Below are 18,174 nucleotides of genomic sequence, written 5' to 3'. Positions count from 1 at the left end.
CTGAAGTGTCAGGAATACTCGAACTGCGTATTAGTGGCATCAAACCACGAACCTCTCGCTCTGCACAACACAGTGGCCCCGGCGCACAGCGAAGCGCCACAGTTGCACAGGCACTTCAAAGCCCAACACCTCGCAGAGGGACAGGCGCAGAGGCGAGCGCGCCAGCCAGATGGCACCCCAAGCAAGGGGCCTGGTGACTGCTTCAGAACAGACAAAAAGCAGATGTTTCACAAAAGCTCACTTTCCAGGTTTATTAAGTAAAGTTAACTGAATCGATTTCATTTTGTGGGGATTCCTTTCTGTCTAACCCAGCGGGCTGGCAGAGTTGCACAGAATCACGGTTGGACTGTGATAACCCAAATACAACTTTGGCTCATCTCACTGCTGACACATATGGAATGACTTGGGGGTTATTACATGCTGTGTCTGCTTGAGGCAGGTACATGTACAGATCAGCACAAGTTGCAAATGATAGTTTACATCCTTTCAAAACAGAGCAGGGCATTCAGCAAATGCACTGCAATGAGAAGACATATGAAAAAGAAATTATACAGACTTGCAAATACATAGTAAGTTCAAGAGATGCAAAAAACCTCAAACACAAGAAATGTCAAGGGAGGAAAAAAACACTTAATTTCAGACACAATGTGTTCAAATTAAAACCCAGCTGTAATTTAAATTCCCTTCAAAATGGGAAACATACAAGAACGCAATTTAAGAGAAACCAGGTTTTGTCCTGGGAGAGATGTGTCCAAAAACACCGTCGCACAAACAGGTTCAGAATTCTAAGCAAAATGTCCCTGGGCATTGGTGTACTTGACTCTTGGAGCCAGAGCAAAGCAATTCATTACACTTGCTGGACTGCTGGGCCTACTGCTGGGTCTCAGTGGTATAACAGCACGTAGGATTCCAGATGTCAGAGAGAAGGCAGCACGCAAACTGCTGGTTACTGAGAGAAATGCTACAAGCCAGATCTCCCAGGGATCGACTAGAATAAGGACACCTAATTCTGGCAGCCTGGCCTCCACTGCACACAATGTTAGTGTAATGTTCTGCAAGGTTCTTCAGTTCTTAGCTCACTCCTTTCTCAGCCTGAGTTGTTTCTGTCTTGTGCAGGAGCACAACTGGCCGTGCAAAAATGATCCAAAAAACATAAGGGACAGGACCAAAGAAAACTGGCTGAACCTGGGGCTGGCTTTCAGCTCTTATTTCCAAATATCAGTTAAAGGTTGGAAATTTATCTACAAAAGAAATAATATAAATGAAATAAAAAATGGCACCGTCCACAAAATTAAAAAAAAAAAAAAAAACTTACAACACAGCCTCGTAAAAACGGCTTTGCAACGAGAGCTCAGTCACAAAATGAAGGGTTCTAGCTCTTCATACATCAGAAGAGGAAACAAAGCTAAAAAGTACTAGTCCACATTCTCTTAATAAGTTAAACTTACTTTCCCTCCCCTGTCTACAAAAGGGGTAGAAGCAAAGGGGAAAATAGGCTACCAAAAATAAAATAAAAAAAGAAAGAAAGAAGAGAGAAGGAGAGAGCGCGCGCAAGAGAGAGCAGTCTGTGGTCAGAGGCTCAGAGCAGGGCTGAGTTCCTTTTAAGGGTTTAAAAGATGCAAAACAGTTCCTCAAAAGTTCCCTCTCTTCAACAGTTAGTTCAACGCTGTAGCCATAGAAACTCAAGTATACGCTGGAGGAGAGATTCTTTCAGGCAGATCCACCGTCATTCGGCGAGAGCTGCTCAGTGTGTGTTAATCCTCGATGATTATGGGTTCATCATTCATGGGCTGGCGTAGCTGCACTGCCTGCATGGGCCGGAGGATAATAGGCTTGTAAGGGCGTCTGGCGGCTCGCTTGGCTTCGGAAGAGGAAAGCAGCTTGCGGATTTTCCTGTAGAGAGGGGAGAAGAAAGGAACCGATTACAGAGAGCAGATGCTTAGGCATTTTAGATTTTTCTATTCCTCCAAGCAAAACCAGGCCTGCACATGGATAGGCTGCTCACTAACGGGGGGCTGATGCTGCTTACTCCAGCAGTGTTTTCCCCCGGGAACTTGTTTGCTGCTACATAAACCCACCGGGGAAGACAGAATTGCATCCTCTGTTGCAGAATCATTCCTCTGCGCAGCGGAAGGCATTCTCACCCAGCTTTGTAGGGTCACAGCCCAACATTGTAAATATAATAACATGTGAAACCGTTACAACAGTCAGCTTCCATATCACTAGAGGTTTATTTTGATGTGGGCAAGCATGTGTGACACACTGCAGATAGCTTTGCGGGAATCTGCAAAGCCAAGCTACAAACAAATCTCTTCTGGCAACTTTGGTCCCTTCCGCGCCCGTTAATCTGTCTCTCACAGGGCTCGCTCCGACATTCTCATTCCTGAGCAGGTGCACACAGCTGCTTCTTCCAAATGGACGTCAGAGCACAAGCAGCAAAGCCAGCAACGCTTAGTCTCCCATGGAGTTATGCTGCAAGGCCAAACTCCCACAGGGGAGCCCTATGACCGCTATTAAAAAGTAAACCAGTACTGGAGCTCCCCCCCACGCTGGGTGCAGATAATGCAAACACATCGATCTTTCTCCAGAAATTTCCTCTCACACTCTGCACTTCCTCCCATGCTATATGGTACCAACTTAGAAACTGGAGATGAATTCACATCTCACACTGGTTAAGAGTTTCCCTATATGCTAGAAGAAGGGAAACAGAGGCAGGAAGCAGACTTCCAAGAGGAGAGAAAGTAAATGGACTCTTCAGCTTGAACAAATGGGGGGACACGCTCAAGGTTTAAAATTTTAACAAAATGAAGTAGAAAGGGTCAATAGAGGATGATTACTTGCTGCTTTCCATCAATATCAGGCTTAGAGCTAAAATAAGTACCTAAAAAAACACCCCACAGCTTATAGTCAAAATGAGGAAGTCATGTCCACGGGATGTTGTGGTGGTCAAAGGCATGTAGAGGTGAGAAAGGAAAGTTATATATACATTCTCACAGAGGAATAGCTCACCAGAACTTACTAAATACAGATATCTGAACCCTACCATCAGTTTGGGAACCTGGCCAACAAGGAGGGTTTGGTGAGGAAGGACTGCTTCTCCCTTACAGACTCCTACCTTTAAGATGGTTTGACTTACTGCGAGCATGCAGATTCTGGGCCAGAGGAAGGGCTGCCTCATCAGTGCTACACTTCACAAACACTGCCATCTATCCCCCAAAGGCAACTTTCACGTTTTATAACTTGGGCCCCAGAGGAATTAAAAGCAAGGTGTGAAAGCAGTTTTGGTCGCTCGGCATTGTTGGGGCCACTTTTCTCCTCAAAAGAAAACACGTTCTAGATGGAATTCTACTTTTCCCCCTAAAATTTACCCTGCCCAGCAGAATCACTGAGAAGTTAACAGTGACTTCAGCTGAAGATTTTGAACCAGCTCTGGTCAGATTTGGTCATCTCTTCATGTGCTTTTTTTGCCTGCAGAACAGAGCACACCTGCTACATCGGGGTTAAACACACAAATAGACACACTTCTTTTTGTTTGTTCAGCATCCCCATTTCTCCAACTTCTAAAGTTGAAATGGGGTGGGGGAGAGGGGAGATGTCGTGAACCGTGATTTTTCCAAGACTCATTTAGCTGAAGCTGAGCTACTTGGAGCCAGCAGACTCCCTACGGTATCGGTGGGTGCTGTATGAAAGACACCTGCCACCAGAAGCAAGTCTCTCAGGAGTCCTGGATTCTGATCAGGTCACCCCCTGCCTTCCTCTGCATAAATCACACCTACTGAGCTCCCCAAGCTCCTTACTGTGAAGCCTGAATTCAAAGTCTTATTCCTTTCAGTCTACCAAGATTTGAAATCATTCCCTCATAGCTACCCAGTTTTCTAGTACCATTCTCAACAGTACTACCCAAAAGGGGGTAAGGGGGAGGCCAAACCTTAGGAAAACCTGCATTCTGCAGCTGAAAACAGTCTGACCCTCAGCCGGAGGATGATACGCAGATATTGAAGTTAGATTGATTGCTACGGAGGCAACACAAAGCTCAGATTGTTTCAGAGCTCACAAACAAGCCTTACATTCTTGACGCTGGAATGCAGCAGATGGTTCAGGGAAAAGTTAGAGGTGAAATGCCCAACAGAAAACCCGTGCCGCTTACAATGCTACATCACTCGGGCCTCTCTGCTTTTCAGCAGGCTGCCAAACATCTCTTTTCAGTACTCATCAGTCAGCTAAGCAGCAAGTCTGTCAGACAAAGGAGCCCGTTCTTTTTTTAAAAATGGAGGAGATAAGGTCTTACGGAGCTGATGTCTATCACTGCGCTATGATTTCTGCGTTTGAAATGTGGCTGCTGTGGAAGGGATCTTTCCTGCCTTGGTCAGTGGGCTGTAAGAGCAGGCAATTCTCTGGCCCTATAGTAACTTGTTCTCATGGCTGATACCACACTTGATGAATATTCTCACTGTTCTGCAGAGATCAAAGAGCAAGACCTTCTAGTAGGGCTGAGACATTTCTACCAGGAATCTGCAGTATTTCTTGAGGGCTGGATGATAAATATGTCAACAATTGTTCTGTAGATTCAGGATTATGAAATAAGCTTTGAGCATCTAAGGACTGAGCTAAGAGACTGAACATCCTGTGTTTGAAATGGCACATGAATTTGTCTGAGCTGAAAGTCCGTAACAGGATCCCAGTACCTCTCTCCCGGAACATGAGAACAACAAGAATAAGAGAAATCATTTCCCTTGAAAATTAAGCATCTCTCTCACTCTCCTTACAATCATAGAAAGAATCCCACTTCTTGCTTTCACAGCACCTCACGGAAAGAAGAGTAGAAAGGGAGAAAGTGAAGATACTTTGAAAAGACAGCACAGCATACATCATCTGTGCTGCCAAACGAACAGGGTTACACTGGTAAGGGACTTAAGAGAACACATTAGTAACCTTAAGTCTAACAATCTACTTATTCATCCAAGTTACACATCCAGGCCTTATGCTAAGAGATTTCTTCAGCCCTCCTTTTTGAGCAAGGATTTGGTAGGTACTGTGTGTCGTCTTTCCTGAAGAGCATTTCATTAGGGCAAACCTGGTACTACAGGCCAAAAGGACTCAAATTTTATGGAGGTCGCCTGCAACTTCCATCAGCTTGTTTGGATCTCACTGGAATTCATCCTGGCATTTATAGCAGGTCCTTGAAGGAACAAGCAGTTCTTCATTCATATGCACAGCAACCTCACAGAGACTGAAGGTGCAAGATGTACAGGGCTTACGAACTTTTTGTGGCATTGCTTTCAGAGACATCTAGTCATTATTGTGTCCTTTATGTCCTAGAATATGCCTTAATATGAAAAAGGTACTAGACAGCCATAACTGAGCAGTACACGTTTATACTGAAGATCAGTTCTTCCCTTTGAAGTAAATGCTTTTCCTTATTTCCTTCCCTATGGCTTTTCAGGATCTGAAGCTGTCCCAGCTGAGTCGGGTAGAGCAGATTGCGTTGCTTCTTGAGAGGGAGACAGACATGAAACACACAGCTGCATTAGAGGCATCCACAGACACATATCTGACAGGGAAATGAATTGAATGTATATTCTGAGTTCAAAACTAGGGGTTTTCCTACACACAGCCCCCTATCATCAGTGATGCCTTATTTACCTGATGGTCCAATGGATCAGCTGTTAGTAACTAACATTACCACTCTCAGCCTATCTACAAAGGAGACCTTTGGCACTGGGCCTGCAGAAGAGTCACCTGACACTTGAAATGCTCTGGACACTAAGAAAGAGGCTGAGGATGTCAGGACTGACCACCATGCACAGTTCAAATTTAGTAGTAGCACAGGGAACTGAGTAATCAAAACTCACATCTTCCTTGGTTACTTGTCTGGACTCTAGTGTCCAGCAATTCCTAAGTCTCCATTTGCCAGGTACTGGAGGAAGAGACCAGTACTCTGTCTCTTTGTCTGCCAGGGCAGCGATACTGACAGCAGCTGGTAATTCCAGCCTTCAGATGCAGATGAGGAAGCTAGAAGGCACCTCTGCTTGCAGAGACAGCCAAAGAGACAGCCTGCAGCTTTGCTCTGACCTTCCTCAAGGTTACCCAGGAGAGAGACATCGAGTCCTTAGGAGGAAACAGCACAAGAAATGGTCTCTACCTTTCTCACCACACCTAACAGTAGTCCTCCTTTCCTGGGAATAATACAGTACTGAGAAAACAGCCACAAAAGCCTTGCTTTAGGGATCAGGCCACATAGCTTCTACTGCATTGTCCACAGCCTGTATACGGAGTTTAACCTGAAACTCATGCAAGAAAAGTTTTCTTCCCTTATCTTTATTCTGTGGGCAAAGTAGCAAGAAAGACTAGCATAAGCAGCAGTGCATGAAGAAGGAATATGGGCACTGCAAGGCTTAACTACTAGTGGGGGGGAAAACACCGAAGAAATAGGCAACTCAACCCTCTGTGCCACTTGCCATATTTCATTACTCAGCCAGACTCTTGGAGAGACAAACTGAGAAGTAATGTAACAGACTTGAGCATGCAAGAGGGCATCCAGGGTGCACACAGCCTTAAAACCTTATCCTGGCCTAAAGAATCTGATCTCGTATGCACAAGGGAGGAGCACTACAAGAGCGGAACAAGCATTGCTGTCTCCAGGCATAAGTCAGCAGCTTTCAATGTTCTACTAACACAGTTCTGGATGCAAACTAATCCAGGCTTTAATAGCAAGCAGAACCTCAGGTACAAGCAGCTCTGTGCCTCAGTGTTATCCATGAGTCAGAAGGCCTCTATTCCGTTACTGAGATGGGACCTCCAAAGGCATTTATGGGTCTGAAGCCAGGTGAACTCCCCATTTCAGTCTTCCTCTCCTTGTTACCCATCTCCTACAGGAATGGTTCAGGAAGAAAAAGAATCTGCTTGCTCTGGAATGCAGGTGCATGATTAGGCACATCAGTCAGGATTAGGTATGTCGCAGCCTTTGTTCAACTAAACATCTGAAGTGGATTCTGCATTCAATATGTAGCAACAGCTCTGCTAAAGAGATTGCCAACTAACCACAAAATCAGCTGCAGCACCCACAAGAAACAGAAACCAAAACACCTCCCTTAAACCCTCTGAAAAGATCAAGTCTCCTACCTGGTTTCTTCAGTGGCCATGTAAAAAACATCATCTGGTGCATCAATCCAGTTCATCCTCCTCCTTTTCACTGGAGGCATGGATCCACCACGAATTAATCGGACTTTTGTTGGGTATGATTTCCCATTGAGCAGCAAGTTTCGGCTTGGTCCCTAACGTGATACATAAAATAGTACAATTATGGACTGTAACAGACCTGCAGTAGCATGTGATAAGCACTCAAACAAAGGAAAGGAGGATTAAAGTTTTCATATCAGATGTTGAGAGTTTCTGGTAAACATGTCCCCTCTTGCCCGTGACCAAATGCAGCATTCGCAAAAGTGCAATGGCCCACAAGCACTAGAAGTTAGGCACCTTCGATATACAACAGGACTGCAATACTCCAACAATAGGATGAATAATAAGTGGAAAGTATCACCAATAATCTGTTGCTTGTGTCTAAAAGATGACATCAGGCTTGAAAGATTGAGTATAAGACTTAGATTTCAGCCACTACCATAAATCTAGAGTAACTCTACTGATTTGGGGGAAAGAAATCTAGCTACACAACAAATAAGATATAAAACTCAGAAGTTAAAATTATTCTGGGATGCCAAACTTACCTATATCCTTTTTGCTCCAGGGAGGTTAACATTTAATGAGGATAGTATATAATTAAATATGTTTTTGAAAAAAACCCTAGAACTAGAAGCTTAACATCTTTCTTCATAAAATCCTTGTAGCATTTTAACAACAGAGATCTCTCATATATAATATACTTGCTTTGCAAATCAACATGGCTATTGTTTTCCAGACCCACAAATAGCCCCTTCCACTCAACTGAAAAAGTACAAGTTCTTATTAAGAGAGGTGCAGATGCAAGGGAGCAAAGGGAGCAAAGCTTCTCAAATGCAGCTGTCCTTGATCATTTGGAAGGCCGTTCTGCTGCCCCTGCTCTTGCTGCTGATTAGCACATTGAGAAATCCCACAGAAATCAGTAACAGTCAGGAAAGGTGCAGAATGAGGGCCTAGAATATTTGATATGCATAGATTAAAGCTGGTCAAAAAAGTGTCCCAATAGAATAATTCTGGTACATCCTCCCAGATCAGACCATCTCCCCAGATGCACCAAGTCTTCCCATTCTGTCCCCAAAATGGGACCAGAGCACTAGGCAAGAGGATGTCTGGCCTGGGACACCAACCTCCAAAGGGAAGGTTGGCCATGAGGTACTTGGCCCTTAAATGCCAGGGTGCAGCAAAATGACTGATGACTTGCTTTTGACCAGCCTTCATCAACTGTGCTAGACAGATCTGCTTATTGTAGAAAAATAAGAGCTTTAAAGCCAAGCAAACAAAGTCCCACCTTTTAAAATCCTAAGCTCTTTAAAGCAGTGCAAGAGACATTTTAATTTCTTAGTTGTCCAGCTCCATGTTATACAAGACAATTTTGGCACCACAGCAAAACACTGAAATACTTCAAGAATAGCTTTCACATTTGAGATTGATCAGGAACAAGGCTTAGAATAAAAGGTTTGGCTTTTTTTCCCCCCTCTAGTTTTACCCAAGAAAATCCTTCTCATTAGTGTTGAGAAGGGTATTTTCTCCCCTCTTTCTACATATGCAGGAGAACAACTCCAGAGAAAGATTTTGGAAATATATAAAGGTATCCCATGTGCTTGAAGCTTGCCTTTTCTCTACCTGCACAGAGCAATGTGCTTCCAGTGGCACATCCTGAAACATGGACCTTTAATTTTCAGTTCAGTAGAACATTTTATCACGCAACCAGAAATCAAGACAGTTCAGGGTTTTCGCCCTTGTAGCTGAAAACGTTAGGTCGGTCATCACAGATTTCTCCCACTGCACTGAGTTGGTTTATACAGCAGACACAAACAAGTAGCCAGTCTCAGTGACTCTTGTCTCAGTGACAAGAAGTGAAACCAAATTCAATGAGGAATACAATTTACCACTTCATATCAGATGCTCAAGTAACAAGCAGACTGAATGCTCCATTATTACAAACAGACTAGCATGCTCCAGTTCTAGCCTATCCACGTGATATCACGCACTATCCAAGAGCGTTCGTACATTTAGCAATACTTGTGATCATTATTCAGTAACCACCATTCATACCTGCTGCAGATTTACCCATGTCAGAGTGACTCCAGTGACACTAATACACGGTGGCAGCTCACCTAATGAGGCAAGCTCCACTCTATCAACACAAGGAGGAGATGCTTTGTGGCAAAAATTTAAGCTTGAAGTCGTCTCCCATGAGTGAGGAGACATAACATCAAGGTCCCACAAAAGCCATCGGAAAGTGGGGAAACGATGTACAGCCTTTGTGCTGGCCCCTTCACGCACACAGGAATTTCATGAGAAAGCATTTTGCCAGAGAAATATCAATCAGACTGGCTATTTGCTTCTGTCCTTTGATAAAACTCTCAGCATAATGGATGAAAGGCTAGGAATCATTTTTACTCAGAAAAAAAACAAGCATTCTCAGCAGACAACTTGCACACCGACTTCCTAAAAAAAATAAAAATAAAAAAAAATAAAGGAACTGTTTGCCAAACAAACCCTTCCATCATTTAAGCCTTCCTCCTTCAGTGAAACACATTCCACCTAGAAACACATCCCAGGACTTTGCTATAAACAGCCACTCATTTTCTGTATGAGCAGAAACAAAATGTTCCATTCAAAACAGAATCTCAATTACATATACTGATTTGGACGTTAAATTTTAGTTGAGCACTTGGACCTTCCATATGCCCAAAGATATATATATATATATTTTTTAATTTTCCAGCAAGAATCAGTAAGTATGACCAGCTGTAAACAGCAAAGACAGAAGTGAAATACTACAGTTTAAAGGGGTATTCTATCTAAAGAGTGTTAATAATTCTTCTTTTGCTTTTCCTTGTTTTGGTTAAATGAACATTCTCTTACCATTTGTCTGGTTTGTCCGTGGTTAGGCAGACCTAACAAACAGGAAAGAGAATAGAGCTGGTAAGACCATTGCTTTTCCAAGACAGAAAAAGTACAAAATCAAAACACACGCAGCTATGTTTGCAACTGGGTTGCTTTGCTGAAACAAGAGTTTTCTACCAAACTAACTTCTCCCCTCCTTGAAAGGTAACTAAGAAAACAGCTTCCTTAACAACATATTTTGAAGAGCAGGGCCTGCAAATTAAAAAGAAGGAAAAAAAAAAAAACAAAACTGTTCCATTCGCTCATTCTTTTCTCCATTCATTCATACCTTTCTTCAAACTACTGCTGAAAGTACACTGCCTCTTTCACATCTAAGATTTTCCTCAATTCTTTGGAAAAAAAAATCTGGGTTTTTATTTTATCTTTTGAGGAATTTACTGAAATCAAGGAGAAGACGAAAGAAGAAGGTATCATACTGTCAAGACAGCAACACGCAAAAAATCTTTCCTATCATCCTTGGATCCCCAGGGAACGCTTCAGCTCAGACGCGACCTACAAACTGTTAGCAAACAGATTATATCTGCTAAACTGCTCTCAACCTACTGCACATAAATACTGCCATTAGCTTAGCTCTGCCAGTCACAGGCACAGAAACTCTGCCTATCACACAAAGCCGCGCTCCAGTAACGTAAGCAGCACCGTAAAGCACCAAGCACAAAGGCTCGATTTTATTAGACTGCCATTTGCTGTTCTACAAGACACCCTATCACACTGCCAAAAGTCCATGTTTTAGGTGCGATCCAGTGCACGTACCAAACTGTGCCTTATATACATGAGACCTTAGAGGACACACAGAAGTCTTGGGATATAATGAAGTGCTGCTTTAAGGCAGCAAGGTATGGCACAGAATGGACTACAAGTCCTACTAAACCTTTTTGTTACCACTTCTTAGGTTTCTAGGATGCAAGCTCCCAGAAAACACTACTTCATCAACATCAAGGCACCAAAGCATCTTTCAGCCCCTTCTGGCCCAGAACCAAGAAGTTCAGTACAACAAAACCAACAGGTACTACAGGCACCAGGAAACACAGTCACCAGCTGCAGAAGTAATCGCTATTAGTTCTGCTTTCACATTTATAGCAAGTTTCCCAAACTCTATCCATTTGGTTTGACATCTGAAGTTTCCCATTGTTCAGCCAGTTAAGCCGTGATGAAACAGCAAAGCTTTTTAAGAACCCAGCAAAAACTGACTTTTACATTTGTGGCTGTACTCCAACAGACTCCTCGAAATTCTCCTTGGTAAAACTGAACACGATGTACTAAGCAAGTACGCCAGGAAACACATGGCACAGTAATGTGCTGGGAAGGGTAAAGGGGGGAACAGGGGACTTTTTCTGAGCACTGACTATCATGATACCACATTAAAATCAACAGCTGATATAAACGTTATTTTCCATTTCGGCAGGGAGGTATGTTGTTACCTACTTCAAACAGCCACAGCTTCACTTTTTGCAGTGCTTTAGTGCCTAAGCATCCACAAAGATGAAGAAAGAGTTGCCAGATTTGCATCAAATCTGTAGAACAGACGTACCAGGCACCAAGTAAGACGACCAGTAACAATCTTTGGATGCTGACAAAGGCAATGTGAGCTCCAGATAATTATTCCTTTCTACGTAGGAGCAGCAATCGCGTTCAAAACACAGCTGGGAGCAGCTGTTTGAGATGGATGGACAGAGAGCTCCAAAATGCTCGGAAACGGCACAGCCAGCAGGATGCAACCTCGGTCTGTTGACTTCAGTCCAAAGAGTTAAGCTCTAGTACTTTTCTTCCCCCTTCCGTAACAGAAAGATAACATTTCCCTCATTCACAGGAGCTCCGAGATGTAAATCAACTGATGCTAGTCCCTGGAGAGAAGCCAGATATTTTATTTTAACCACACTCAGAATTAGCTCTTTTCTTATACTAAGAACATGCTTGATACCAGAAAAGTCTAGCCTACTGGAGCAGCTGATGTGTGGCTGCTGCTGCCGAGAAGATTATTGCTGGATGTACAGCAGACAGCACTATTCCTATGTATCAGGATTAACCCCAAATCTTCCCTGGTGAGAAGAGATGTTGAGACTGACACAAAACTGAAGGAAGGCTGAGCAGAACTGCTCCCAACTGAGCCTCAAAGCTTCGGAAACCTCAAATAGCAAAGAAAAAAAAAACTGGCTAAAATGTAGACACATCTCGCCAATAAACTATTACTATTAGGCTAGAGACCCATGTCAATTTTAGCTGCAATAAAATAGGACACAAAGTTACAATTTTCAATACAATTTCCATCCTTGCTATCACGCTAATAAGGTATTGATTAGCAAATTAATCCTTAAATACCTGAGAGTTTTCCCTTAGTCACGCCTTGGTAACTGGAGTATGAAAGAGTAAATATAGAAATGGACACTTGAAAGACTACTTCTATTTTGCAATAAAAATCATTACACTGAATCTATGTGCGACTGAAGCACTGTTATTAAATGAATACTTTTTACCAACAATGGCCACCTAGGAGAAGCAGAGAGACAGCATAACATCTGCAACCCATTTCAGACTCGCTGTCAAGTCAACAGGATGCATCCGTACTGGAAGAGATGGATTCTTGCCCAAGAGCTTGTGGTGGCCCCTGTGCAAGAGAGGAGGTCTATGAGACAGGCACCTCCAAGAACTAAATCGATCCTGAGTTTTCAGGGCAAGGAATGGTATAGATAGACAATCCACCATGTGAAACTTGGTCCTTCCTGATGTGCTTGCTCCATTTTCACAGTTTAAGGCTTGAAAGAGATTTCTCACACACATCCACAAGCAGGTTAAAAAAGTAAGAGAGCACATGAGTATAAACCAGGAGTAAAATCTATCAGGGCTCTGGCAGCTCCTCTATAGCTCCAGTACGAGACCAGGAGAAGACTTTTTAAATATTATTTTATTGAAAGATGTCTAAGAAGCCACAGGGAAGTAAGTGCAGACATTCCTTTCAGTGATGTCTAAAGTCCAACTACTTGAAATTAGACCTCTGTGTCAGAAGTGACATTAACTTCCTTCAAGTGAAGGAAAAAAAAAAGGGGGCCGGGGGAGGTGTTTTCAGGATTGACCAAACCCTTAAAACCACAAACAGTAACAACCCCCAGTGAATCTAATCAGGTTTCCTAGTCTTTTGCAGCCAAGGAATTGAAATATTTTCTGAAAACTGAACATCAGAGATTTTTTTCTGTACTACAGGGAAAAAAAAAAAAAGGCCCTAGAAAATCTGCTACCTTTCAATCCCTCCTGCCAGTCTCCTCTACACATATTAATAAAGAGGAAGTTCCAGACGATAAAACGAAGACAAGGTAAATTAAATGTACATCTGAAGATAAGCCTAGATCTCCTTCACCACAGATGATGCCCCACTGTTACTGAAGTAGCAATAAAACAACTAATCACATTAGAGATACTACGTGAGATCCTCCAAGCAGGCCTCGAGTCTTGAGGAAGGCCGTAGAACTTGTTCAAGCATAAGCACAATTACGGATGAGATCTTAGCTCAAAAAAAGTCATGGAGGGTTACTATGGCTTAATGACCCACCATTCTTGAAGTATCAAAGCTGCAGAGAAATACACTTTCAACAAATAAATAAAAGGTGCGAGACCATCACAAACAGCAAATACAATTCTGATACTGCTGTTTCTTTGCAGCTTTCTTTAATATTCTTAGAATGAGACTAGCGGAGAAGCTCTCAGCTAACCAGTCTTTTTCTTTGCATGTAACAATCTCCTGTCATTTGGATCTAGCACACTCAGATTTATTTAAAAAGTCAGAAAATACTCAAATCTGAATTTTGGGCAGCAACAAGCATAACACACCAAGACCACAGCAGGGGAGCGAGGAACTGCTGCCACCCAGCAACACCGAGTGGAACGGGGGATCCCGCTGCCAGGTCAGGCAGAAGACCAACGTATCCAAGCCCGCTAGAAGACTGAGACATGGATGTGCATGCTTTTTACTGATTCAAACCTACTTGCAGCGAGTCCAGCAAGACAACCTTGCCAGCTCAGAGGTACTATTCAAAAATTACTCCCACAGCTCAAAGGCAACCGCCTTTTTCTCTAGCTCCCCACAATACAGAGCTGCCATTGCCAGAAGCAGGAGAGCCCAAACTCTCAGCAGTATCCCATCCAAACAGACTGAAGCATGGGGAAGTTAGCAGGAAGCAAGCATCAAGAAGCTGCAGAAGCACCACCAAGCATTACCATGTTCCTAGTAGGGTACAAATACAGCAATGCCCTTCCATGCCTGAACTTCCACACCATGGCCTGTGCATTTACAGGCCGTTTCATAGTTTGGCACAAGAAGTCTGTGCAGAGCTGACCCTAGTACCAAGGAGGAGCAGCCGCTCAGCTTCCAGCCTCTGAATGTACCTTGCAGTTGTTTAATTTATAGTTCCTAAAACTTATTAACCCCCGTCATTGGCATATCCACTATGCACAAAACTATGGCCCCTTCATCTCATATGAGCCTAATTTATATATATATATATTTTTAAATCAATCAGGACAACAAGCAATTAGTCATGGAGGCTGTTTTGGTTTTACTTCTCTTTAGTAAAGGGAAGCATCATGCAAATCACGCGATATACGACAACATTCATAAGTACATCTTCAATCGCAATGAACAGAAAATTTAGCAAATATTCTCACACTTGGCAGGTTTTAAATATAAGCTACACTAAAATACATGGCTGTGATTTCAAAAGCCACGCACTCTTTATATACACTTTCCTTTTTCAAAAGAAATCCTCCTCCCGGGATTCCATCCTTCCCAGCCGTAACAAAGATATCACCAGTACTGCGTTTTGAGCGGGCTATAAAAAAAGCAATATGCATGCATGAACAAGACTTGATGAACAAGGATTTTATCTCCAAATTACTGGTTTGCTTCAAGTAGTCTGTGTGTTGACACATATAGACATACACTGCAAGCTCTCTTTCTTAAACTGCCAAGAGTGTTACAGCTGTAAACAGACTGAGTGTCCACCTTCTGACAATCAACGAGTAGAGTATAAGCTTTCAGGAATGCAAGTGCAACAAGCAGAACAGAGCATAAACTGTACCAAACACCACCTGGACTAACATTTTCTTAAAATTCTGTTGTACTTAAAAACAATGTTAAAATTGCAATTTACTTACCTAAGTAAGTTCCTACCAAGATTGGCAAAGGAAAAGGAAAAAAAAATTTAATTTTTTTTTTTAAAAAGGAAAGCTTAACACAGTTCAGAATACAGTAGTCCAGTCCCATGCAACATATACAGAAACACAGACTGTTTTGGTTGTAATGAAACACAGGGGTGATCACATTTCTCTGTTGGATGAATAAACCTGGGACAACATTAAACGAACAGTAATTCCAAATACGAGATTCTACAAAGAAGAGTTATTGATCTGAGTAAGCAACAGTTCTTTACCCACGTCCTTCCACTAACCTTCCCATATCAGCCTTGTCGGATGTAGTTCCTGATGTAGATGGACAGTAGTTCCTGAAATGCTCAGTCTACCACATGACATTAGTTTGCTTCACAGTATCTCGCAGATGAGGTCTTCATGCAAAGCAGGAGCATGTGCTAGGAGCACTTCAAACGACCCTACTAATACTTTCTAGGCAGTAACACCCAGCTGCAATGAGCCAAGAAGGCAGCAGCTGCCCTGTGGTAGGTATGTCTAGACTGAAGAGCTACCACCTATCTCGGTGTTGAGTGAATCACTACTGTTCACCTTCATCTGGCTGTGACATGTTGGGGAGGCAGTAAAACCATGCACCTCACTTCAGGATTTGTTGTTCCAAACTATGGGAGCTAGACACAACCAAATCAGTCGCTGGTCTTAGAACTGGGAGTTTTGCACTTACACATATGTATCACACATGTAGATGCCCCTTATGTTTGCGAGTTCAGGATCTGCATCTTCAAGGTCATTTGCAGTTCTGCCCCTACACACTTAACTACCTATTTCCTCTCACATTTAACACTGCCTTAGGACAAGCGCTCTACTCTCACCCAGTTAACATATACATCTTAGGCTGTGCTATCCCTCACAAATCAAGTATGTTTCATAAGTTGATCTGCAGATTGTGAAGCCCGTCTCTTCCTGACCTTGTTTCAAACATATTCCCCATAATATCAAAATTCCATTATTCTCCATAATAGCAAAAAGAGCTAACCACAGTATAATGGCTAAGCTGAAGATAAGTGAAAATGTTTTCACAACTGAATATAAAATGCTAAGTAAAAATTCTCAGAAATAATCTGTACTTTTGGCATGTAATCTAAAGCAAGGAAGCGGCAGTATTGCAGTATTCATTAAAAGAGCACACCTAGGAAGTAACCCCTGCACATGCACAGGCTGCAACTGTGGCTCGGACAGACGCTTTCTTATTCGTTACATGATTACACGACCAAGTTGCACTCTAGTCCTCAAGTGGAGATCTAAGCCTCAAAGCGACTTCACTTTGGGCATAGCAGCCTTTCAAAAATCAAGTCTAAGAAAGAGAGGAGATCCCCCAGTCCTGTGGGGCTATCATTTGCACAAATTCAATAATTAGCAAATTCAATAATTAGACACTTTTAAAGAAACAGGGTAGCAAATGAAGCTTGGCAAGAAAGTTTAAATCAATGGAATTCAACTAAAAAAGTTTCAAAGGGCAGCAGCTTTCAAAAAGTTGTGAAATGTTTCAAAACTATATATAATATATATATATATTTTTTTTTTTTTTTTTTGCAGATGCTCCTCCATGATAATTTCTAAGTCACACAGATCTTCTGAAAGAGCACTTAAAAAAGATGGTCTAAATTGAAACAAGATAAATTTTCTGAACTTTTAAATAGGGTTAAAAAATACAGTAAATCCCCACGCTTATTTTTCTCCCTTGTTCTCTCTTTTTGTCACAAAACCAAAAATTTAACTCTTTAATCAGCTCCACTAGTTAACTAGGCACTCTTTATAGTGGTTCACGACAGCTACTCTGTGTACGGATACGGCTGCATCTGTCTGCAGTCTCAGGCAACACTGACTCAGAGATTTCATTTTATCCCATGCCAGTAAAATCAAACAGAGGCTCTTTTATTCTAGTATCTAAGTAACGAGAACTGATAAGCAATCATGATGCTTGAGAAACTTGCCCTAAAACAGGATTACGCTATGTTCTACTCAATGTTTGCTTTATTTTTGACCAAAGGGAACCCGAGTTCCTCTGGGCTTCAGAATACTACTTTACTGTGCTCTTAACCAGTCCTGAAAGCAGATGAAACACACATTGATCTTCAGATCTGGGGTCAGCTCATGAGCATGGGAAAGGCAATACTGCATGTTGTTGTTTTTTTGTTTGTTTGTTTTTTAAACCTGTCTCCCCTTTTCAAGCTCTGCTGCACATGGCTGAACAGTTTTTTATCCATTCATTTTTACAAAAAAAAGATTATCGGATAAGCTTTCAAACTCCCCTGCCACCTGACAGAGCACTGATTCACCATTAACACTTCCACCTTTGTATATACCCTTTTAAAAACTTTCCCTAATGCTGCCTCTGTTTACACTGTGTCCAGTACAGTTATCTCCAGTACTGCAAAACTGCATAATCACTACACCAGCACGTTTGCTGCTAGCACTCTTAAGTGCAACCTGTTTCAACTGGACAGACCATAGTCTCACCTTCAAAAAGGAACAGGACGCTCTCCTCTGTCTCCTGGAGGTTCACTTTACAGCTATTTATACCATTAACTTTCTCAGCAAATGCTCACCTTATTTTTCTACTTCTCTCCTCAGGTTTTGTATGCTTTTCAGGAAACGGTGTCCCTGCTGGCCACCCTTACATCTTTTATGCCCTCTTGATTTGCTAGCTGCTTTCATCACCTCTAGAAAGACTGTAAAACATCAGGGTCACTGGCCACTGCCTCAGACACCAGCCCATTCAGAGATCTTTTTTAATTAGCTGTTCTCCATTTTATATTCCACCATTGCTCAGGGACCAGATCTGCCCCTGCTGTTCCATATAACTTGATCCGGCCCACGAGACACTCTCCTACAGGTCCTCTCACACATAGGAATCCCAGGCCTGATACAAATACACAGAATATACAG

The 18,174-nt window shown here is 42.4% G+C and overlaps 1 protein-coding gene across 5 annotated transcripts in view; it reads right to left on the bottom strand.

Moving 5' to 3' along the window:
- Positions 1-237: 237 nt before the first annotated feature.
- MTA1 (metastasis associated 1) overlaps positions 238-18,174 on the bottom strand; it is a 90,778-nt gene continuing 72,841 nt past the window's right edge. For 2 of the 5 annotated variants that reach the window (XM_064515724.1, XM_064515725.1), the window contains 3 exons: positions 10,048-10,079; positions 7,123-7,274; positions 238-1,893 (listed from right to left, as the gene is read on the bottom strand). In XM_064515724.1, the coding sequence (XP_064371794.1) occupies positions 1,755-1,893; positions 7,123-7,274; positions 10,048-10,079 (323 nt within the window). In that variant the 3' untranslated portion in view covers positions 238-1,754. Of the gene's footprint in view, positions 1,894-7,122; positions 7,275-10,047; positions 10,080-15,234; positions 15,247-18,174 lie in introns of all 5 variants that reach the window. The other 3 variants (XM_064515726.1, XM_064515727.1, XM_064515723.1) reach the window with 2 other exon arrangements.

Source organism: Dromaius novaehollandiae, chromosome 8 (genome assembly GCF_036370855.1).
Source record: "Dromaius novaehollandiae isolate bDroNov1 chromosome 8, bDroNov1.hap1, whole genome shotgun sequence".
Classification (NCBI taxonomy): Eukaryota; Metazoa; Chordata; class Aves; order Casuariiformes; family Dromaiidae; genus Dromaius; species Dromaius novaehollandiae.
This window is presented reverse-complemented; position numbering and strand designations above follow the sequence as displayed.